At 35.9% G+C, this 25,001-nt stretch overlaps 1 protein-coding gene across 1 annotated transcript; it reads right to left on the reverse strand.

Annotated features, from left to right (window-relative positions):
* Nucleotides 1–455: 455 nt before the first annotated feature.
* On the reverse strand, nucleotides 456–23,943 carry LOC132097534 (multiple epidermal growth factor-like domains protein 9). The gene is made up of 6 exons (XM_059503316.1): nucleotides 23,337–23,943; nucleotides 17,348–17,546; nucleotides 10,500–10,639; nucleotides 7,117–7,266; nucleotides 3,157–3,426; nucleotides 456–1,433 (listed from the first exon to the last, which is right to left on the reverse strand). The coding sequence occupies exons 1-6, from the start codon at nucleotides 23,779–23,781 to the stop codon at nucleotides 946–948; spliced, it is 1,692 nt and encodes a 563-aa protein (XP_059359299.1). The 5' UTR covers nucleotides 23,782–23,943; the 3' UTR covers nucleotides 456–945.
* Nucleotides 23,944–25,001: the final 1,058 nt, after the last annotated feature.

Below are 25,001 nucleotides of genomic sequence, written 5' to 3' on the forward strand. Positions count from 1 at the left end.
AATTAAGATAATTTTGTTGAAATCCGAGAGTTTCTGACAGCAACACAACTACCACGTTCAGTGCCCAGAAAGATAGTAAGGGCATCTTTAAAACAGTCCATATGACATCAGTGATTCAAAATTTATTTTATTAAGCTAAAAGAATATTTTGGTGCGCAAAGAAAACCAAAATACAGACTTTTTTCAACAGTCTCTTCTCGATGCACATTCACAAGAGCCACTGTGCCTCGTTTACAAGCAGAGGAAGATGCATGCTGTACATAAAACAGTCTTCGTAAACATGTCTGAATATTTCATCAGCAGATGACTTGCATTTTTTTGCCCAGCCTCACTTATTCGACCCAGAATACACAGGCTTGATGGCTATGAGAGATGATCAGAATGCTGTGAACGCGCCTCAAAGACTGACACGAAAGAGAAGAAATTGATGAAGAAAGTAATTATTTTTGTTTCTTTCTGCACAAAAATTACTCTCTTAGCTTTATAAAATTACGGTTGAACCACTGATGTCACATGGACTATTTTAACAATGTCCTTCCTACCTTTCTAGGCCTTGAACGTGGTAGTTACATTGCTGTCTATACAGGGTCAGAAAACTCTTGAATTTCACCATGAATAACTTAATTTGTATTCCAAAGATAAACAAAGGTCTTATATGTTTGGAACGACATGAGGGTGAGAAGTTAATATAAGAATTTAAATTTTTGGGTAAACTATCCCTTTAATATCTCCCCAAACGTGTATGACTTTGTTTCTTCAGTGGAATGCTAAAAAGGTAATTGGAATTGGTCAAATTTAGTCTCGGACTCTCAAAATATTTTCTTTTACATTCCAATTAAAAAAAAAGTCAGGTTTGGAACTACATGAGAATGAGAAAATGATAACAGAATGTCCATTTTTGGCTGGACTATCCCTTTAAGAAAAGATACAATCATAATGACGACTTCACGCTTTGTACATGTTGGCGGCAGTGGCGAGTGCTAACTGCCCATTGGCCGCGACCACACAAGGCTCCTCCTCCAATAGTCCGTTGGGGTCAGCGTGCGGGATGCTGTCGTGGTAGCTGCTGAAGCTGATGTTGTCTTCCTTCAGCTCAATGGTCCAAAACGGGGCATTCAGTTTCCGATTGCGGTACTCACGATACGTAAACACACCTCCCACGAAGCCCATGAGAAGAACGACAACCACGATGATGACGGCCAGGATGATGATGTTAAACTGCGTCCAGGACACTACTGTCAGGGCAGAGGCCGTGCTGTTGTGTCCTGAGGAGTCTCCCATGCCGGACTGAAGGGTCGGTAGGCTTGGGTGGGTGATAGGGGAAGAGGAGGAAGTGAGGAGGCGGGAAGCAGGTGTAGAAGCAATAGAACTTGTGGATTTGGGGATTTCCGCAGTGGAGGTCTTGATGTCTTGAGTCGGGAGGATTCTCACAGCTGAGGGAGAAAGACTGAATTGGTTACTGTGTCTAAACAGATGATAAAGGTATCTGTAAAGGTAATATGTATTCAAGATGAATCGCAAATCAGCCAAATAAACCAAACAAATCAGGATTAGGACTTCAACAATAAATTCCTTAATTATGAAACAAGCAGCTTTACAGAATAGAATAATAGTGCTGGTATTGTTGAATGCTCCCATTAAAATCAACGTAAATGGGAAATGTATTCTCCAGAACACTGTCATGGCAGCTTGCTATAGTTTGCACAGATGTCACAATTTTATGGCATATATAATTAATTAAAAATGTTAATAATTGTGTATATACAGTATATATACTGTAAATTGGCCAAATTAATTAGAACACTAGTATTTTCACCAGCTTGACAATGTTTGTAAGTAAGCTGTTTCTATATTTTGCTGTAGTGTCAGTAGGAAATATCAGTTAACATTTTCAAACATTCATTTTGCCATTAATTGTAATAATCCAGTGAGATGTATTTTTTCCACAACAGACAGTGATCCACATAGAGATCTGATCTCATCATCATCCCGTCTGTATATGGATGTGTGATGAAGTTATGTGAATAAAACAATGTTGACACGACATTATTTAATATGTAGATACATTTTTTTCTTGTACATTTTCATCCTTTATACAGTAAAGAATGCAGGTGTTGACCATAAACAAAAAAATTCAGTAAACTTAAAAACACAAAGCAAAGAAAAAAAAAAAGGAAACTGCTCTGTGGTGTGTTTGTATGATGAAAATCTGAAAAAAGTGAAAATAGGATCTATTTCAAGAGAGTTCTTTAGATTCTTCTAAAAGTGGATTTCCTATTCTGTAATCAATTATTGCATCGTGTGACTCACAAAATCCATTTCAAAATAAGCTAAATTTTTCTTTTAATAAGCACCCCAAACGCAGATAAGACACACCAAGCTTGTCAAGTTTATTAATCACATTTGTAAAATTTTATGTGGAGCTACTTTGAACGTGACCTTTATTCATATTTTCTGTACTGTGGTCTGATGCCTCCATCTGACGGAAAACATGAATGCATTAACAAACATTAAAGATGTTAAAACTTAACTGATTTGTGTGGATTCAGCATATGGGTGTCTAACTGTTAAAATCTGTAGTAGAAAAGTGCAAATATGTATTTATCTTCTAACCTTGTCATCTGTATGTCCATCTCCATGTGTCATCTACCCTAAAGTTAATCTAATATAATCTAACTAGTGTTATAATACTTTAAATAAGGCATTGTCAAAAGCATAGAGTGCCCAGGAAGTCTACACTGAACATAAACAACCGCCTCAACCAGGATCCTTGTTAAGTTAAGGTAAAAGTGGGATAGGTATAATAAAATCATAAAAAATTATCTCGACTACATCAACGCTTGCATTCTTTATTCATGAATCATAACTCATTTGATGGTATCCCAGCAACCATAAAGCTCATTCTGATTTCATATACAAATGCACCTGTATATATCTGACGTGATAACATTATGAGTTACTGTTCAAAAATGCAGTGACACATGCCTTTTCATCAGTGGGATGACACAATTCCATTATTAGTCATTATCAGTATCCAATGACCATCTGAGAAATATTGCACACAAAACAGCGAGCACTTGCTACAATCATCCATTCGGACGAATCAGCATATTAGAATGATTTCAAAGGATCATGCAGTGTATGTTTCCACAGTACCTCTCAGGGTGCAGTTGTGGTAGCGGGCGTCCCCCGTGTATCCACGAGTGCAGATCTCACAGTGTGCTCCCGCTGTGTGGTTGATGCAGCGGTGGCAGTGGCCAGTCTCAGGGTGGCAGATTTGTGGCATGGAGCGAGGGTCGGCGTTCCCATTACAGTCGCAGGGCACACACACGCCTGCGGATTTAAATAAACCGTCCGTGCACATGCTGCATGTCGGGCCGGAGAAGCGAGGCTTACATTGGTCACATACAGGTCGTCCACTGGAATCTGTAAATGCAGTTGAACAGATCTGATCAAAAACTAGAGTTACATTATGACACAAATGTGCAGACAAGGGATTTGTAGTTTATTTATGAATCATTATACCGTAATATTTTCGTCTCCTCATGCACCATCTTCAGAGCCCTTTCTAATCCTGGATTCATGTTTATGTACAGTGAGCCAAAAAGTATTTGAATAGTTGTGCCATACTTGAAAATGTATGAATGCCATTACATAATGCATCAAAACATATTTTGTAAGACACCTGTGTGAAGTTGAAGGGAATTTACTTTATCCAATCTATACATAGGGTCTTATTTGTCATGTCATATTCATTAATGTATTCCATGAAAACAACATTCTAATTGACAACTTTAGTTGTAGAAGAACATGTTGAACTATAACCACATTTAAGTAAACATGAACATAGCAAGTATTAGATAACAACCATATTTTTTCTAGATTTTTTTTCTAAATACACTAGTGTATTACTAATATATTGTTTTTCCTTTGCCTTTATTTAACCAGGAGAGAACCTCACTGAGAATAACAATCTCTTTTACAGGAGTGTCCTGGACAAGATAGGCGGCCCAGTTATATAAAAACACATATGACAAACAACAATACAACACAACAGTAAGATATCAATAAAATATAGTATATATATATATATATATAAAAAGTGAAGATAAGTGCTCTTACAAGTGTTTTTATATATATATATATATATATAAATATATATATAGTCCCGGAAAATAATAATAATAATAATAATAATTCATTACATTTATATAGCGCTTTTCTAGGCACTCAAAGCGCTTTACATAGACAGGGGGTATCTCCTCATCCACCACTAGTGTGCAGCATCCACCTGGATGATGCGACGACAGCCATAGTGCGCCAGAACGCCCACCACACACCAGCTTACTACTGGTGGAGAGGAGACATAGTGATGAAGCCGATCAGTAGACATGGGGATTGTTAGGAGGCCATGATGGTCAGAGGGCAATAGGCGAATTTAGCCAAGATGCCGAGGTCACACCTCTACTCTTTTCAAAAGACATCCTGGGATTTTTAATGACCACAGAGAGTCAGGTCCTCGGTTTAACGTCTCATCCGAAGGACGGTGAAGATAAGTGCTCTTACAAGTGTTTTTTAGGTAGCCAGTTAGGGACAACTTGTAGTTTCAATTCCAACAACTAGGTGGCGCCACAGCACCAAAGTTCAAGCCTGACAGCATTTTCTACAGAAGTGCAGAATAAAATGACATGAAGTGGTATATATATATATATATATATATATATATATATATATATATATATATATATATATATATATATATATACATATATATATATACATATATATATACATATATATATATATATATATATATATATATATATATATATATATATATTCAAAGCCAAAATGGCACAGTGATGGTATTTGATGGAAATAGATGGAAACACTATGGTACCTCAATGTTTTTATGGTATTTAATAATTGCAATACTCATGGTATTTACATGGTACTTAAAGATACTTAAAAATGCCAAGGTATTATCATGGTGCCAATCCCAGAAACCATAGCATTGGCATGATGTGTGAAATAAGGAGTAAGTGTGTTCAACAGCCCCACTATACATCCAATACATCAATGAAATATTCATGATTGGAAAGCTAGTGTTAGTTAGCAGGATGTGTGAATGACTGTGCTGGATTAACATCTTGACCTGCCTGACTGCTGCAGCACACACTGACTGAGCTACAACCGCCTGTTAGCAGAAACATCATGCAGGAATGCAAACTGCTGCAGTTTCAGATATTACTGACACCGCTGATCCATTTTCTCAATGGCCGCTGTTGCCAGGGCAACCCCTCCCTGAAGCAGACTGACCCCCTCGCTGCCACGGCCTGTGACACGAGATGGAGACACACAGCCGGCCAGTGACAGAAGAAAGCAACCAGAAGGCAGAGGAATTTCTTTTCAGCACTCCTCCCGTTCCTGCCATGAGATCTCGTGGACCGTGCTTCTGCCAGACTCATGCTCCAGCTAAAGACAGTGTGATGCCAACAGACGAGGCTTCTCCACCTCCAGAGTTCTATCTATCTATCTATCTATCTATCTATCTATCTATCTATCTATCTATCTATCTATCTATCTATCTATCTATCATTTTTCAAAGTGTTCATATCTTACTACATCAGATTTTCTAATCAGTAAAAATTACTGTTAAATGTATAAACCTGAAGAGATACATGAAACAGTTTATTATTATTATTATTATTATCATGATTTTCAACCTCTTTAAAAAGGCAATTTAAACAGTACTGATGTCAAATTCTATATTTTAGCTCATTTTATTATTTTGTATTATTTTATTTTTTGTTTTTATTTTATCACTTTTATTTATTTGTCAGTATTATGTTAATCAATTATTTTATTTATAAATATTATAATAAATTATGTTCAAATTATTAAATTATTTATTAGTATTTTATCTGGTTATTTATTTATTATAAATATTCTATTAATTATTGATTTTTTTTTAAATTAGTTATAAACATGTATTGTTTAATAATTGTATTTACATTGTATTTATTATTTATTTATTTAAATGTAAATATTTATTAAATTGTTTAATAAAAAACATTTTGCACAATTTTTCTCTGAACTCTTTGGTAGATACTCAGCCTAATAGGTAGTTACTTAGCAGGTCGATGGAAATTTACATAAGTACACTTAAAAGAGTAGCCTGGGTTCAGTCATCTAGCTCAAGAGCACAATGGTTGATCGGTGAATCTCGCAGGATTTAAATCTACAGCCTCTCAGTCATTAGCCCAAATCTTTAACTATTGCACAACATGAAAACATAAAATTAACCATCTTTTGTGGACAGTGAAAGACAGCAGTTGATATACTGATGACTTCTGTACTGCTTCAGCTACCTCATCTTCCATTGTCTAGCCTTTTCCATCTCTCTCATTTCTAAGACAATAAAATAATTTAAACTCAAATAAGCAACATTTCATGTCCACATACATATTTATTTGTTGGTTTGTTATGTAGTAATATCAATCATGATGTACAATCTGACGATCGTTATCAGTACAAATATAATTATCAGTTGACTCTACATTATGCATCACATATTTGGCCTATAAATATATAAATATTACTGAGTACACTTATATAAGAGTTCTGAACTTTCAGTGCCCTTTCTCTCTCTCTTCCTCATGCTGGCTCATTGACTTTCCTCCTCAGGCTCCAGTGACCGTAAATGTAAAGTGACAACCCAAAGCCACATCACCATAGCTGTTGCTGTGCAACTGCATCCAATGGAAAGGCAGCTGAGATGGAAACAAAGCCTCTGATTGGATCTTTAGTACCATACAAAATGTTAGCTGTGACAAAGATTCAATACCAGGATTTGTATAAATGACAAAAACATCAAAAGATCATAATTATTCCAGACTTTTGTCCGGAAACGTAAATGTCCTGGTCCTCTTGTACATGCTCCATCAGTGCATGTTATACAGAAAGGAAAAGTGTTTATGACATCTCACATCAAACTTCCTGTGCCTACTATTGTTCTGCCCTGCTGAATAATTCCCAGTCCCTTTCAGGACATCGTGTGCCGAGCACAGAAGCTGCCCTGACCCCTGTCAGCATGTCACAGAGACACAGACTCACCGAGATGGCAGCTGCCGCTGGAGCTCTCCGAGGAGCAGGGACAAGGCAGACAGGTGTCCGAGGACCCCTCACCATGATGCCGGTAGAAGTTGGGCAGACACTCCTCACAGTTGTGGCCCTGAGTGTTATCCTGACAGTCCAAACAAATACCTGACCAAGAGAAAGAGAATATTAGCAATAGTACAGACTGAACACCAGACTTCCTGAGAATCTTCGGGCTAGTTTAGCACAGTGAGCCTTGAAAAGCTCTTTCTAAAACAAAGAAATCTGCTTTTTCAGAGAAGAACCAGATTAAAACTTATGTTTAAAGTGCTCTCGGTCTTAAATGGCACTAGGACATTTCTTGATGATTTAGGCCTTAAACTATGAAATGCTGTGCTTGAGATCTAGTTAACGTTCAAGATCAGGGTTTTCAAGTGGAGAGACATAAAACAAAGGTCTCTCTGTCAGTGCTGATAATGTCAACAAAAACTATTCATTTTATTTTTGTAAAAACTGAAATTAAGATGAACTAAAATAAAATATAAATATGCATTTATATTCAGTCGAAGTACTAAAATGTAAAGTAAAATAATACATCTTAATAGCAATATTTAAAAAAATTATAAAACAAAGAATTAACTAAAATTAAAATAAAAACTTAAAATCTAAAAATAAATGCTAATTTAAAGTACCAATAAATATAGTGATAGTGGTATTTAACACATAAATTTAGATAAATCAGTTGCAACTAGTTAATTAGTCATAATTGTTTAAAACTATGTTAAATATTCCACTATTTCATTAGAATCTCTCTATACACACACACACACACACACACACACACACACACTCACTCACACACACACACAAAAATGTAGCTAATCTGTTAACAGGTAAGCAGTTTATTTTTTAGATTAAAAAATAAATTAAAAATTATATTATATTATAGTATCATGTAATTTCAAGTATATTCATTGAAATTAACAGAAAATTAAAATTAAGTATTATGGACTTAATATTATAATAATGTTTATTCATGTTAATGAAAGCCTAAAATTATTACAGAAAAGTGTTCATATTAGTACCTTAATGGTACTGTATATATTTGTACGTGTTTTTGTACGTGTATGATACCTATTGTGGTTAATGAAAATATGCAATCTTCGTGTTGGTATAGGGCTGCACGATGTGTCGTTTAAGCATCGATATCACGATGTACGAATCCACGATAGTCACATCGCAGGATGTGCGATGTAGGCTGTCGTAGTTGATCTGTTATTCATTAACTGTACGGGCCAGCTGCTCCCCGAGCCGTCTTCAAACAACAGGAGCGCTGTCTTGCTCTCTCTCCCTCCCGCATATTAATCAATTGACGCGATGGTGTCGATGTTTAAATCATTTAAAATGAGAATGTAAGTGTGCTCACCCCATTTTTGTTTGTAAGAAAAAATATCGCAATATATATCGCAGAAAAATAAAATATCGCAATGTCATTTTTTCCCAATATCGTGCAGCCCTATGTTGGTATATCTTTGTTATGTTGGAGAGATTTTGCCAATGGTTTAATTATGTTCATTCTTAATTTCAGAGTTTATATTTTTCTTCGTTGTTCTTTGTTACAGTTACATGAAAGCACTATATTTGGTTTGTGTTTTATCAAATTCCAAGCAGCACGTTGCAGTTTTCCAGTGGGAGTTTTGTGTGGACACTGACAACACAATCTATCTGGCCAAAGACCAAAAGCCTTTGTGTACTTTGCACACTATTGTTTTGGCTCTGTGAGTTACTGCGTGTCTCTCTCGCATGTGTGTGTGTGTGTGTGTGTGTGTGTGGTATTATGCTACAGGGCAGCTGTGAGTCTATGAACTGTAAGCAGTCTCTGGAGATGCTGATTGGGTTTTATGACTGAGGAGGGCTGTAAATCTGACTGTGGTTCTCTGCATTGAGGAAAGGTTACCAGCTACCATCTGCACACACACATCGCAGAAAGAGAAAGACAGAGACAGATGGGTTCCTAGAAACACACACGCACACATGCACTTGAACAAGCAGTTGACAAACACGTCTGTGACTTTAGTAGACTGAGGCCCGGGTGAAATGATTTAAGACAAACACGCCTACACTTCTCAGATGTCAGCAGGTTTGCTTAACAAATTAACACACACACACACACACACAGACCAGCATGAGCATTCTGTTGATAGGGTTTTTTGGTCCTGATTCAAATTGAGGTTAATTAAGTCCAGGTTGCCTAGGATACAGGGAAGAAGAGAGAAAAGGAGAGGGAAGTATGGAGGATGTTGTGTTGAATCGCTCTAGGTGAGTCAATCTCAGATCTGCTATCGTTTTAAAGGAACAGTTCACCCAAAAACATACATTTTGCATTTATTCATGTCATTCCAAGACAAAAGTATCATAATATTCTTGTATGAATTCTATATGAATTTGTAAAAATATATTCAAATAAATAAATAAAATACAAATAAACATTTTAAATTAAAAATATATTTCTAAGATACTAATATTTTAATATTTCTATTCTATTCTATTCTATTATATTATATTATATTATATTATATTATATTATATTATATTATATTATTAAGTCACATGCAATTTTACAAGTAAATGTAAATACATGTAAATGAACAGCATTAAATATGATTTAATGTGTTTTTATTTTTAAAATTGTAATGATACCTTCAAATTGAGAATATCCAGGAGATTGTTATGTTTTGGGAGTAGGCCTTTCTTTCCTTTTCTTTTTTTCTTTCTTTCTTGTTTGTTCATATTATGCTTTATGGTGAGTCTGCTTGTATCTTTGTTATTCCCAGTCTTTTAAAGAGAAAGTATAATCTAGACCATCTTCACCTGCAGAGAATTGAACACAAGATCCAGATCAGTTCAATTCTTTGTCAAGGTGGATGATCTTATGGAAATAATTCATGCTTTTGAAGTTGTAGTTGAGACATTAAACTACATTTTCCAAGATATTAACAGAGATTTTTTATTTATCTATTTTTATTTTTGCACAGTGTTAGCAGACAATGTTAGATTCACTTTAATTGTAGGAGAAACTAGTTAATATGGAGTGTCACTGTGACAGATGCCTCAAACTGAGATCATGAACGATGTGTGAGAAATACATGGATCATCAGTGATAGTTTGTTTTCACTTTATAAGAGTACTGAGTGTAAATTCATCATATATACCATGATCCATCCAAACCACAAGTGTCTTTAAAACTTCTTGAGTGTTTTTCTTTGGAATGACATAAGGGGTTAGTAATTCATGAATTTTTTTTTCACTTTTTTAAGTTATGAAACTTTCAGGATTTATTAAGCATACAAATTTCTCAGGTCATGACCCTTTAAATGATGCTGAACGTGTGCGGGACTGACCTGACTGAGGGTGGCAGTAGGTAGAGTGGTTGTTGCATTGGCACGGTTGGCATCCTGTGCTGCTGAAGTGAAAGAATCCAGGGTGGCAGTCGTCACACTTGGGCCCGTATACACCCGTCTTACACTTACACAGCCCTGAGCTGCAAGAGAGAAACATGCATGAAAAACACTACATCACTGCTTGACAACATTTATGACACTGGCAGCCTGGACATTTTGTGTCCTCTTTGTGCATCCAGTTCCTGTGGTATCTGATTACACACACATGGCTTTGCCCTAGATAGCTAACAATCCTGGTTTAAAATGCAGTAATGCACATTTAAAGCAGTCTAGACCTTTCATTTTTAATTCCACCATCTCTACATGTGGGTACACATGAGGGACCTGTGGCCTGGACCACATTTGAAAACCATCTGCTGCTTCAGACCGGATTCCAGGAACCCCTCTGCATCTCTCTCTCTCTCTCTCTCTCACACACACACACACACACTGTTTAATCTCAATGTGCCTGTGTTGTCAACCCATAATAACAGCAGTTTGACTACTGAAACTACAGAAGCTGTTGGAAGTGTTACATATGAAGGACATCACAGAGCCAACCAACAGCAGAAACCCACAGAGGATGATGGCTAGGTACCAGCCTAAACCAGCTGCCATGCTTCAAAACATACCTAACCAGCATGCTGGTTTTGTCAACAGGGATCAGAAACCCATGATAAAAAAAGACTGACAGAGAATGATCCACTTACAGTTCATCTATTTATGTAGAATCAAAATCACACAACCACTAATTATACAGTGTTTTTACATTTTCTTAAGTGTCACGTGGTAATTGCGGCTCAAGTTATTGGCCAGAACTAAGCATCCATTAGCAAAAGATGGCAGATTTTAAACTGTTTTTCCAGCAGCTCCTGTGACCACAGAGAAACTACCATTGAGATAAAATCAAAAACACTATGTTTAAGCAATAGCAATAGTTACAGTATGCTTGCCTACGCAGGTCCACTAATGACCCCTTATGCTTATCACTCTTGATTTAGTGATTTTGCTGATTATGATGTCATTTAATGGATGCTTTAGTCCTCACTCTCGTAAAACAATCATTAGTCTATTCCCCAAACACATAGACACGCCTCCATATCCCCCAATCACACACACACTCTCACACCCCAGGGCTGTTGCGTCAGGTCTGGGGTGAAGGTTAAGGTGAGGTGGGGTTTCCAGGGGTTGTGTGATTGGTTCTTGTGTGTGTGTAGAGCGAGTGATAGATGAGAGAGGGGCGTATGATGACACCCGTGGGACTAGTTTAAGGTGCTCAGCCATGCTGACAGGAGCTCAATGCTGGGGACCCCAGAAAAACAATAACAGCAGTGATAAAAGAGCCCACGGATGGAGCACAAAAGAAAGAGGAGATCTGAAAGGAAGTAAGAAGATTTCGAAAGGGGGAGAAAGAAACAAAGCATCATGGGGGTTTGTTTTTTTTTCAATGGGAAGTTAGTTTGATGCCTCAAGAAATATAAAGAAAATACAAACAGACATTAATAATTCATTTATTAAAGTTTTTTTATAATATTGTAATGAGCTTTAAAGGGAAGATTGTCAAAATGATGGCAATGAATGGCCCTTAAAATAGGGACATCAATGTTATCGTCATCATCATCCAACCACATGTAAAGCCGAGTTGTCAATATAACATATGGAAATTGTGACACTTAAGTTTCGCACAGATGCTTCCTGTAATGCACTGAAGAATCCCACCTGCTCTGCACCCTCATAGACTCACACAGTCCGTAATCTGAATGAGTAAATACAGACACACATCTTAAATTATACATTACTAGCCTAGAGGAAGCAGGGGAGTGAAAGAGAGACAGAGAAAAAAAGACAAAGAGTGCTACACCCTATTTTGACTAGATCTTAGTCAGAGAAGATACATGTTTAATATGATGCAAGTGAAAATGAGCTATAAACAGATGTACAGTGTGTGCAATATGTTGTAATGCATTTTTCAATGTGTAAAAAATAGTCACAATGTAAAAAAAATGTTTCAAATAATTGTACTCTTTATATACACACTATATAAATGATACAATAAAATAAATAAATATAAGGCATATACATATACTTTTACAACACAGGTATATTCACATGTATATATATATTTTTTTAATCGACATTGTAATCTAACACACATCCTTTTAACATTAGTGGGGTGTTAGTAGATATATTTGCACTTGCTGTGGCAGAGCGTGTGTGTGGGAGCATGTATACTGTATGTGGATGTGCACGGGCCAATAGACAGGTTGCCATGGCGACGTTTCGGTTCCCAGAGCATTCTGAGGAATGAGAATGAGGCGTGACATATAAGACCTATCAATCACAATCTCCAGAGAAAGAGAAAAAGAGATCCAGAAACAGAGAAAAAGGCAGCCTGTTATCACTTTAATGCAACCAGAAAAAAAATGTTTCTTGTGGCAGATGCAACCATCTGCCCTTCCTAAAAACACCATGGACTCAATAGATGAGTCAGTGAGAGCATATAAAGATGCCTGTTTCCCAAACACACCCACACACAATCAGAGTGATTATCAAGGTCAGATAATTATCAATCACACCCTGTCTGATGGCCTTCCCTTGCATTGACATTCATTAGCAGACAGAGCCGTCATCTGTGTGTCTCTAAAGCCAGCTGTTGAGCAGAACCGTTCATTAGGGCGGCACATTTAGAATTTGTGTTAACACCAAACAGGGCGCCGTTTTGTAGCTTTTAGCTTGAAGATGCTTATCTAAATGCATCCACCCCCATTTCAGAGCAGTAAATGTAGGCTTACTAAAAAAGCCAAGCGTATGGATAGAAACACAGCACTCTGTATTAGGAAAAGCTGGTAAATGCGGCTTAAAACACATTTTTATATGATTCTTTTAAAGCATGCTTTAAATCCAGGCTGGCAAAAGATATAGGTTATTTGTTGTCATAATATATGTGAAAATACCTGTAATACCAGAAATAAACCTGTCTAGTAATAAGCACCTTCTCAGCATGGTATGATGGTATCGACTGGTTTATGCATTTGGCAGACGCTTTTATCCAAAGCAACTTACATTGCATTCAGGCTAACAATTTTCTCCTAACATGTGTTCCCTGGGATTTGAACCCCAACCTTGCGCTTGCTAAAGCAACGCTCTACCACTTGAGCTACAGGAACACTGATCATTTGTGAAATGATACTCTGTCACTTAAGACTCATGGCACATTTCACAATAAACATTTCCAAGCATTGAAATTAAATTAAATTAAATTATAAATATTAACATATTAAAATATCAGCTATAATAATAATAAAAATAAAAATAAAATACTACTGCATGTGAAATAAACTAAGGTCCATGGTAAAATTATTCAAGCGCTATGAATTATGCGTATTCCCACAGCCTCAATCTTTCTATTCATTAAACAATGCTGAGGAAGAGAAAAGTAGCAGATCTGTTTTCAACACTGATAACAGTAATAAATATTTATTGAGCAGCATATTAGAATCATTTCTGAAAGATCATGTGACACTGAAGACTGGAACAATGATTCTGAAAATTCAGCTTTGCATCACAGAAATAAATTAAATTATACAATATATTAATATAGAAAAGAGTCATTTTAAATTGTAATAATAATTCACAATATTACATTCATTTCTGTATTTTTGATTAAATAAATGAACATTGGTAAGCATATTTTAAAGTTACTTCTTCCAAAAAACATTAAAAAAAAATTTACTGACCCCAAAAGCTTATTTAAGTTAAAACACTCATTTAATACTTATTTCATTATAATATACATGGAATTTAAAGTAATGTTTAATTACAATCGCATTGTGAATTAATGAAAAATTGGAGATTGAGGAATTAATATAAAACTGAATTAATTAAACGTATTTAATTACTCATGAGTGACTGTGCTTGTTTCATGTGTAACCCCTATGATCCACACACTAAAATGTCGTTTGATCAAATAAAAGCAAAAATGGACCAGCATCAGGCAGCACAGCCAGTTTTTAGCACTCCAACACTGCCAGCTTGACACTTAATATATCCTAATACCATCACCAGGGGCTTCCTTAATCATTTGGATTGGTTGTGTATGTGTGTGTACGAGAGACGAACTGTATTGAGCAGGCAGCAGTAGCAGAAAGCTCATTAATGTTTCAGAGACCCTGGGGCAGATCAGCTGCATATTAACTAGGTCAGTGTTACACAACGACTGGAGCCCCTTCCCTCGCTCTCTCTCTGCTGCCCTGGAGATGCCAGCATCATTCTCCTGCCTGCATCCTTCACATCCATGACAACCGTGGAACTGGGCAGCTCTAAACCTCGCCTGGTGCTTTCAAAGTGAAATACTTAGATGTTTTCCTAAAGGGTGAAGAATGCATGAAAGATCCAGTTTCTTAGCAACTGATACTGTGCAGATACTAAAACCTTCACTTGCATCACACTTTACTGACTTAAATCACAACTTAAACAACACTCTATATTTTTGGTATGCAATGAATGCTAATAGATGACTGATTTTGAGTTTTTATAGAACAGTATATTCCAGTCCTTTAATCTGATTGGCTGAGCAGCGCTACTGGAGTGAGACTTTGTACTGTTTGTGTAATTGTCCATTCCAGATTTAAGTTTGCTTTTTGAAAGAATGTCAAATTAAAAGTTTTACTTAAAGAACATATGAAATCATAATGTTTAACAGTCTTTTGTTTTGTTTTGTTTTGTTACTTAAACACGTAAACTTATGTTGACTAATATACTAAAGCACATGTGAAGTACTTGATTATAATATTATAACCGTAACGTGTTATTCAGTATTAAATTTAAAGTGAATATTTTAAATGTAGAAAATTGCAAAATTCATCATTACAAAAGTGTAATTACATTTGAATAAATTAGATTTTAATACATGACACAAGTTTCAATAGTACTGACATTAATGTATATTTTAGTTTACCATAAAAGTTTGTCAGTATATTCAACAATACACTTTAACCATACTTCAACAGAAGTAATTATGCAATTATATATTCAGTCGTACTTGGTTTAGAAAAATATTATTATTAAGGGTTTATTTTTATTTTACAAAGAACACTGAATAACATATGATTTTTTTTAAGTAGAATGACTGAAATAATCTTTGTTCAATTTATAACTTCAAAAAATATGACTGTGTACTTAATTGTGTCAAAAAACACTGAAGTACAGCTAACTGCATTTAATATAAGCTACATTTGAAAATAAATAACTAATAAATGTTATAGCTACATGAAGCATATAATACATGTAGTTAGTTTATATAATATTTTTTTATAATAATATTATTATAATATGATTTAGTTCACTCTAAAATATATTATTTCCATAATAACTTTTATGTTATAATTTTTTTTAAGTATGTAATAGTAAGCTAATCTCTACTGAAGAACAAAAAAGCATTGTGTGTTCAGTTTTGATACGGCCATTAGGATATGCTAATATAAGAATTCATAATACGCACTGGATTCATATTGGCTGTTATAAGTTCCCTGAGGAGCTCTAAGATACCAGCCTTCTCAGACCAGTGATTCCACACACAAAACTCAAACCAAGGACAGTAAAATGGAAATTATTATTAAGAAGCTTCATTTCAAAGATCACACAACATCAAAGCTGTATTACTATTTAAAATATGGTGGTTCACTGAATAGCTAGACATCAACTATTTCTCCAGGTTGAAAATATATGAGAGCGAATGCTTGGGTGCTTTTTGAGAAGGTTTAACACAGATCATAAAATATGACCTTCATACTGTGAGGCTGAAGTCTCTGATATGCTGCAGTTCACATTTTGCTTCATTTTCTCAGCTGTAGCGAATAAAACTGTACATTCATCCTAAAAGAGATGTTAAAATTCAGGCTTAATCCTGATTTTGTTTATGGTTCTGCACTCTTAAAACAAAGCAAGGATAACAACAGTCTGCTCCCTGCAGGGAATGCAATTTAATTAGGCTCAAACTGGCAATCCTCAGCATGCCTTACTGTAAACCTACTAAACAATTAAAGCACAGGAGAAATATGCCAACAGGAAACTGATACGTCCTCAAGGTTTTGAGTGAGAGAAACAATACAGGGTTGAGCTATAATCTGCCTGATTATTATATACATCAGGGATAAAATTAGTTAAAGTGACTAAAATCTTCCTCTGGGGAGAACATTCTCAAAGCTAAAAATGATTGATAAATAAAGCAAATGTTATGTTGAATCTAAATTTTTTTTGAAAGATTGAGATACAGTTAGTGTGCAATAATTTGATTTATTATGTTAAAGGTTTTTTGTCCATGTTTCTGTTTTAAAAAGGCATAAATGAGAAATTGTTAAAGAAATCTGTTATAGTAAAAACTGATTCAGAATTTAAGGCTTAAAAAGTATTATTTCAGAGCTGCTGGAAGAAATGAAAGTTGGATGAAATTTTTTTAAGAAAATACCAGCCCAAAACTGTAATTTCATACATATTTGTAAATGGCTGAGCAGATACCCAAGTACCTTTTTTGTAAAATATAAATTATACACAAGAAAGAAGTACATCCATTAAACAAGGATGCATTAAATTGATCAAAAGGGACAGTAGATACATTTAAAATATTACAGAAGATTTCTAATTCTGTACTTTCGATGTTTCAATTTATGAAAAAAAATATATATATATCCTAAAAATAACAATAAGACATGTTTCTGTAGTTTTTGTCTACTTTTGTAAATCTGCAAACTATCCAAACAACTCCTACAGCAAGACACATAAGAATGCCTTTTTCCCGCAGTGCCTCTCACCTGTCACAGCTGGAGCCGTCGGCACCGAAGGAGTCACATGCGCAGGGCAGGCAGCCGATGGAGCCGTTGGTGAAGTGATCTTCCTCACACTCTTCACACTGCAGCCCGGTGTAACCCGGCATACAGTCACAGTGACCCGTGTCACGGTCACACTCGTCAGGGTCCGACACTCCTTCACCACTGCAGTTACACACCGGCTCTTCAGAGGAAACACACACAAAGGATTTCAAAAGAATGTTTGACAAGTAAAGAGAGCCAATAAGATCATCAAATATTGATATAAAGCACCAACAAAGTCTTCCTGTAGGCATCTGCTCTCCAAAATATCTTAATGTTTAAGACAGTGTTTCCTAGCCATTATTGTTGGTATATTTATTTGTCTTACAAAACCCCACAGGCTATTTACGGTAGTATGACAAAATACAATAGAACCAATTATGCTGTCTACAGTGTATGCGGAGCGCACGGCTGACAAATTTTTTTTCATTTTTGTCTTCTCTTCCAGATGAACTGAATCATGACGTTCACTCATAGGTGATTCCTATTCAAGGGCGAATGAGAACCGTTTTGTGACGAATGTCAGGTGTTCAAAAAAAAAAAAAAACGAAATAAAAAAATAGGGATATTTGAATCTCAAAATTGAAAATCGAATGCCAACCCACCGAAAGAATATTCGAATATTCTGGTTCAGCCCTACTAAGAATAAGAGAATAAGAATAAACATCAAATGCAGAGTGTCCACAAGGAATTCTGGGAATGTAAATTAACTTTTTTTACAGTATTATTGATAAACTGACTTAATACTGTCATTTTTACTGTAAATATGAAGTGAACTTATCATTAAACAATTAATGTTTTTTTTTCATAGTGTTTTACAGTCTTTACAGTTTTTTTACAGTTGCTGATAATTTCTACAGTTTCTCATTGGGTCAGATTGGTTTTATACAGTGGAAGAAAAAATGAACTTAATTTAAACCTAAAATTTAATGTCAAAAATAGTTTTAATTATCTGTGAACCAACCTAATTATATTACGTTACAACAACAAAACTAAATTTAAGAGTTGAAATAGCTCTGTATGGCAACAACTGCTACTGCTATTTTTTTAATGTGAGTTTAACAAAACAAAAACTTTCCAAGTGGCCCTTTGGCCGCATACCGCATACTAATGGAGAAATCCCTGAGAAACTGTCACCCGTGCAGCGTTCAAACATAAAGTCTTGTTAATGCAGCACTGCTGCTCTGTAGTAAATTTCTTCCTCAAGTTCAAGTCCGCTACACATCACACTACTCCATCTTGCTGATCTCTGCCGGCGGTAATAAATGACTCCCTTCAGTCTGATTCTGATAGTTCATTAAGCTGATATTAGACTGCAGATCTTTAGTATGCAGGAGAGGATGTAGGTCCATGGAGAAAAAACACAAACTCTGAAGGCAAATCAGGCAAATTCCTGCTGAAGCTTGTTTAATTCCAAATCTATATCAACTGATGTTAAATCAAAGACAATTTTCCAGTTGTTGCATTTTTAAAAAATCGATCTGAATTATTTGACCAGCAACATCTGGATATGGACACTAGCTGCAATTAGATCTAGAATGGAATATAGTTGGTTGTATGTTCTTTTCTTTTATCTATTTACATAAAACTGATAGAGACAGTAGAAAGAGCCAGATTTGAATCTGCCTTTTCCACGTGAACACCACAACATGTGTTAACTGCTAGGCCACAGCTCCTCTATGTTTGCTCATGATCAAATGCGTTTCATCTCAAAAAGCAAAGTGGGCTATATTTATAAAAATGTAAATCTGAAAGAGTGCATTTGAATCCATCTTTAATGTAATACATGATTTTATTCACCAGCCTTTGTTCATGCACATGTCCCAGAAGCAACCTCTTATCCCTAAGAGAGGACAGCTTTTTCCCTTTGGTGGGTCATTTAGTTCAAGGGAGATAAATCAAAGTCATGCAAAGTGTTGAAGGAACAGTTAATCCAAAAATGTAAATTCAGTCATCATTTATTCACCGTCGTGTTGTTCCAAAGCCTGACTTCATTCAAAGCCTGAATTTTAGTCAATCTTTTATATACAATTAGTTCCCATGGATACAAAAGCTTCAAAAATGAAGAAAAGACAGCATAAAAAGGTATTCATACAACTCGTATTCATACAACTCGTATAATATTTTAAGTCTTCTGAAGATATCTGACAGGCTTTTTGTGAGGAACAGACTGAAATTAAAGATGTTTAGTTGTTTGATGATAATCCAGTGAGCTATAACCGGATCACTGAACGAACCCAAGTGAACCTGAAAATCAGATCAGACTGATGAGCAAATCATTCAGACTGATTCTGTGAAATGGATCCAGTGATTCACTGAAACGATCCAAATCAAAAAGAGCCATCTGTTCTTTAAAAAACACATACTGATTCTCATATACATGATCCCAAGAAGAAAGAAATGGGTCTGGAATGAGATGAGGGTGAGTAAATGTTGACAGAATTTTCTTTTATTTTGGATCATTAAATGTTCGAATCATTATGCAATTCACTTACATTGTCCTCCCTGCAATATATTTACCTAACGCTTTTATCCAAAGCGTCTTACAATTGCTATATATGTCAGAGGTCACACACCTCTGGAGCAACTAGGGGTTAAGTGTCTTGCTCAGGGACACATTGGTGTCTCACAGTGGATTTGAACCTGGGTCTCTCACACCAAAGGCATGTGTTTTATCCACTGCGCCAACACCACCCCATATATACAACTGTTCAGAGGTTTGGCGTCAGTATGTTTTTTAGGAAATTAATTATTCTGTCCTTTTCAATGTTCTATTCATCAAAGAATCCTAAAACCAAAAATGTAGCATGTTTTTTTATTTTCTTTTTTTACAAAAATATTAAACAGCACAACTGTTCTGGGTCTTTTTTTGAAAAGAAATGAATGCTTACATTAATGCAAGAATGTATTGAAATGTTCAAAATAATAATAAAAACACAATTTTACAAAATATGTCTATTGCGTTGAGTGAGAACGAGATAACACTGATAGTGTTAGTGCATATATAACAACTGAAAAATCAGTGCACTCAATCACCTCTATTAACAAACACAGCCAATCTAATGTTACCAAGAACATTAACAATGGCATGTTCAACGTGCAGTTTAATGCATATGACTGAAGATTCAGATCAATAAACTCCATCATGAGCGTCAGACGTCTAACGTGTGAATCTCTAATGCCTTCATCCCCAAGAACCCATTTCATCAGATTTACTGCACTAGGTCACCAGAGGGGTACCTGCCGAAAGGGAAAAACATAATCTGTATGCCGGGACAGAAACACCCTCCACCACACGGAGCTGTGGAGTGTGTTCGTAAACCCCTTCTGCTCCTGAGGGGGGCTGTGGGGGGGCGCAGATAAGAAGCTTACACATCCCAGTCTGACAGATTATACATACATCCATGTAAATGAGGCTGCCGACCAGACTCATCGCTATAGGACAATATTATGAAAATATCAAGTATGACAGAGTGATTACAACTGAACCAGATGAGAGGATGAACCTTTGATTTGATGTGGCTTCATTGACCTCAGGCTTGATGTGGTAATGAACTGTCAGAAAATAAACAGGAACTAAATGATTTGTTTATTTTGAAGTAGGGTGCCACTGTATATTTAGGGGTTGTTCAGTGTTGGATGTGAAGCTAAAAGACAAGGCGATAAAGGTGTCTCGTGTGAAAGAGTGAGAGACATTTTTCAGGCAAAAATATTCTTCTTTCCATTAGCTCCAGTGGAAACGGCACTCATCCCACTCCAACATACAGACTTGAGGTCAGGGGGGTAAAGAGAGTTCACTGGGACATCTAATGCACAGCTGTTATGATCTAGGTCAAAGTCGCTCACCTTTAAAATCATACAGGATTTATCTTTTTCCATTACAATATTTGAGACGTGCACTGAGATGCCCTTCTAGATAAAGTGTTATTCATAAGAGGAAAGCTCTGACTACTGGAAATGCATCTGAATTAGTAAAAAAAAAAAAAACATGTAAACAGATGTCGTCTCTAGAGTTGTGCAACATTCATAATTGAATTGCCTTTTTAGGAATGCCTTTTAAAATTCCACATTAATTCTTGAATTTGAATATGTATCAAACTGAATTGTAATTTTAAGAAAGTCAAATTCATATGGAATAAAATAAAATGTATAATTAAACAAAAAAACTGAAAAGTAAATAAAATAAATAATTAATAATTATTTCATTTTTTCTGCAAGAACTACCCATGTTATCATACACAAAACATATATATTCTGACATTCAAAATTGCACAATACTAACACCAACAAAATGTTATCTAATTCAAATTCCAGTGCAACATTCAGTTTGCAAATGGATGTGGCCAATTCTTTTTAAAACTCTTTAAAAAACACTTTAAAATGAATGTAAAGAGAGGCAATTCTTAAATTCTGAATTTTCCCAACCCTGGTCTCTTCATAATAAAAAATGCCTTCTGGATATAACAGACACTTTTTATAACAAGGTACCTGTATTATACTGAACAATATCAATCTAAATGGAAGCGTATTTCCATATAGTTGATATTCTTGATTTCTAGCCCACTTTCTCTGGCCCCTAGGCTGTCATCTAAAGGGCCCCCTAACACTTCCTGTGTCCTAATAAGGCAAGCTTAGACATAGTCCATGCTTTTCTGAACATTGTCACCCGATTATAACCTCAGCATCAGGAACAATGGCTGTGGAATGTCCAATCACAGTGGCAGGGCAAAGAAAGGCAAAGAAGGGCTAAACATCTGTACAATGCTGTTTCTTTTTTACAAATATGTTTGGTGTTATATATATATATATATATATATATATATATATTTTTTTTTTTTTTTTTTTTTTTAAAGATAAACAAGTGCAAACATCTAAACCTATTAATGCAGAATCACTGGGGTCAGTGACCCATATGTCAGTGCACTGGTGATAACTGTTTTGTTATCTTGGGGATTTAGCCTTATTATAGAAAAGTAGGCCAAGTCTATAGATACTTCCATATGAACAATTGGTGCACCCAAACAACCATTTCATGTAAATGCAAGATTTATGTCGACCTCACTCTCATTAACAGTGTGACCTGGTTCTTTGACTCATACACACAAAGGATAATCTCTGGACTTTATTTCCTACCAGCAACACACTAAAGAAACCATTCTAACAGAAATGCAAAAAAATATCAGCTGGATATATCAGGAAAAAATACTGGCTGATGATGTCCTTTAACTGACACAGCCTACATGTCGTGAATCTTTTTGTAGTGATCGGGTAATGTTAGGAGTCAGGACAGACAGACAACTAGGACAAATACCCTGCAGCTCAATCAATGAAGGACCTGTATGGGCACATTAAAATACTTACCATATTATATCAATGAATAGGCACTTACTCAGCATTAGACATCAGCTTGTTGTATAATAGTTTTATGTAAATAAAATAAAGGTCAAGCTGTTTTAAATCAATGCGTGGGTGGATGGATGAAAGGATATATTTGATAAGATTTAAGGCCTGTTCAGACAGACAGACAGACAGACAGACAGAGAGAGAGACAGACAGAGAGACAGACAGACAGATAGATAGATAGATAGATAGATAGATAGATAGATAGATAGATAGATAGATAGATAGATAGATAGAGGGTATATGTGGTATTGATCATACCTCATCAATATATCATGTTGATGACTATGACTGATAATGAAGTGATTGCTGAGAGTCAAACGGTGGACTGCAGGAATGATGTTTTTGGTACAATACGAGATTAAAATGACAAGATCATGAAGCACAAAGCAGCAAAGGCCTGATAATCATACATAAGGCTAATTGATTCGATATTCTCAACAGCAACAGCATTCAGATTTAAAATGGCATGTCTGTTGCCAGAAATGTGATTTCTGAATTTCAGTATTCCGCTATTTCCCATTTAACTCACCTTGAGAACTGTCAGAGGTTGTGCTTAATTTGGGCACGACGCCCGATCTGTCCGCTTCATTATCAGACATCTGCGCTTCTTTCATCTGGGTTTCAACAGAGCTGAGCTTCCTCCGAGCAGATGCGGCCATGTAGCTGGGATTAGATAGAGATGGGGTGGTGGGCTCCGTTGTTGGTGGTTTAATGGTGGCTGCTGGTGCGGCGACATTTATCGGTTTTCTAGCGGACGCGATCGAGGGCGCTGGTGTTAATGCGACAATACCGAGCCGGTCCCCTGGAAACCCGCTCGCGCTCGTGTTTGGATGATCTTCAGCGATTGAACGAGATTTCCTTATTACTAAAGGCAGCGCATCGTAGGAATGAGCCGCCTCGGATAACCCCATGCACACAAAAAAGATGAATGGGAAAGCCGGAGATGTAAACATCATTAAGGCAAGCCACTCCATAATAATAATCTCAACGCTCCATGAAAACCTCCTCGAGGCGTACTTCACAAGGCCCCCGTCCTCCAATTTCCATCGGGTTATTCCAAACCAGGTGGTTTCCAATGCGCCCCGATGTAGCCTACTCCACCATATCCGACAGAGATCCCCTTTTTCTCAATGGCTTTGAACCGACTGCAAGGTGTTTGATCCGCACCGACCTGTAGTAGTAGCGAAGCGCAATGGAGTGGCACACTCACTGGCCAATCAGAATGCAGGACGAGACAACCGCTGTGGTTGGATGTGTGTTTTTTCTCAACGCTTGACAGACAGTGAAGCGTCTGATTGGTTAAAATCAGGTGCAGCGAAACCTCGCTGGCTGGTTCATGCAGTCAGGCGATCATTACACTATTTTCATTTTGTAGCCTATTGTTGAATCAACAGTGTATAAAAAAAATAAGAGAACACGTCATACAAAGCTACTTCATTCTGCTTCTTCGTGAGCAATTATTCATGTATTATTCCCATAAACGACGATTAGTTTAATTATTTTATTGTATTGTTATTTTTATATAAATAATTTGAATCCATATTTTGGTGTTCATCATATATATATGTGTGTGTGTGTGTGTGTGTGTGTGTGTGTGTTTATTTATTTGTTTGTTTATTTATTTATTGTTGTTTGTGGTGGTATTTGGAGCACTGGGTTGATTTTCTGCGGCATAAATTGCTGAGCACTGTCAGTATAGGTTATTATCAGCAGCAGCACCATCTTCTGGTGTAGCAACAAAAAATGTGAAAAAATGAGTAACAACTTTGCAGATTTCCTGTGGTGGGATTGTGATGCTATCCTGAGCCATCAATGTTAGCAAGACTGTAAAAATTGCTTTCATTAACAGAAACCAATTAAATTACAGTAATAATTGCAATTTAATTGTTTTTTTTTTCTTTTGCATATCTCAATTTAGCATTTGTGTATAAATCATGAAAATGTTTTGCGCATATTTCTAAATAATAAATAATACTTTCTTTTAAATGTTGTAACAAAGAGAAAAACAATGACCAAACAAAGGAGGCAGGTGGATACAGTACAGACAATGTAAATATTTATAAAAAAAATTGTTTTTGTAGGCTCATCTATTTACATTGATGCTTTTCTCCTTTTAAATTGTAGAACAGTGCATGTATGAATGTTTAGCACTGACTATAAGGTAGCCATTTTAATATGTCTTTGAAATGATTCT

Source organism: Carassius carassius, chromosome 21 (genome assembly GCF_963082965.1).
Source record: "Carassius carassius chromosome 21, fCarCar2.1, whole genome shotgun sequence".
Classification (NCBI taxonomy): Eukaryota; Metazoa; Chordata; class Actinopteri; order Cypriniformes; family Cyprinidae; genus Carassius; species Carassius carassius.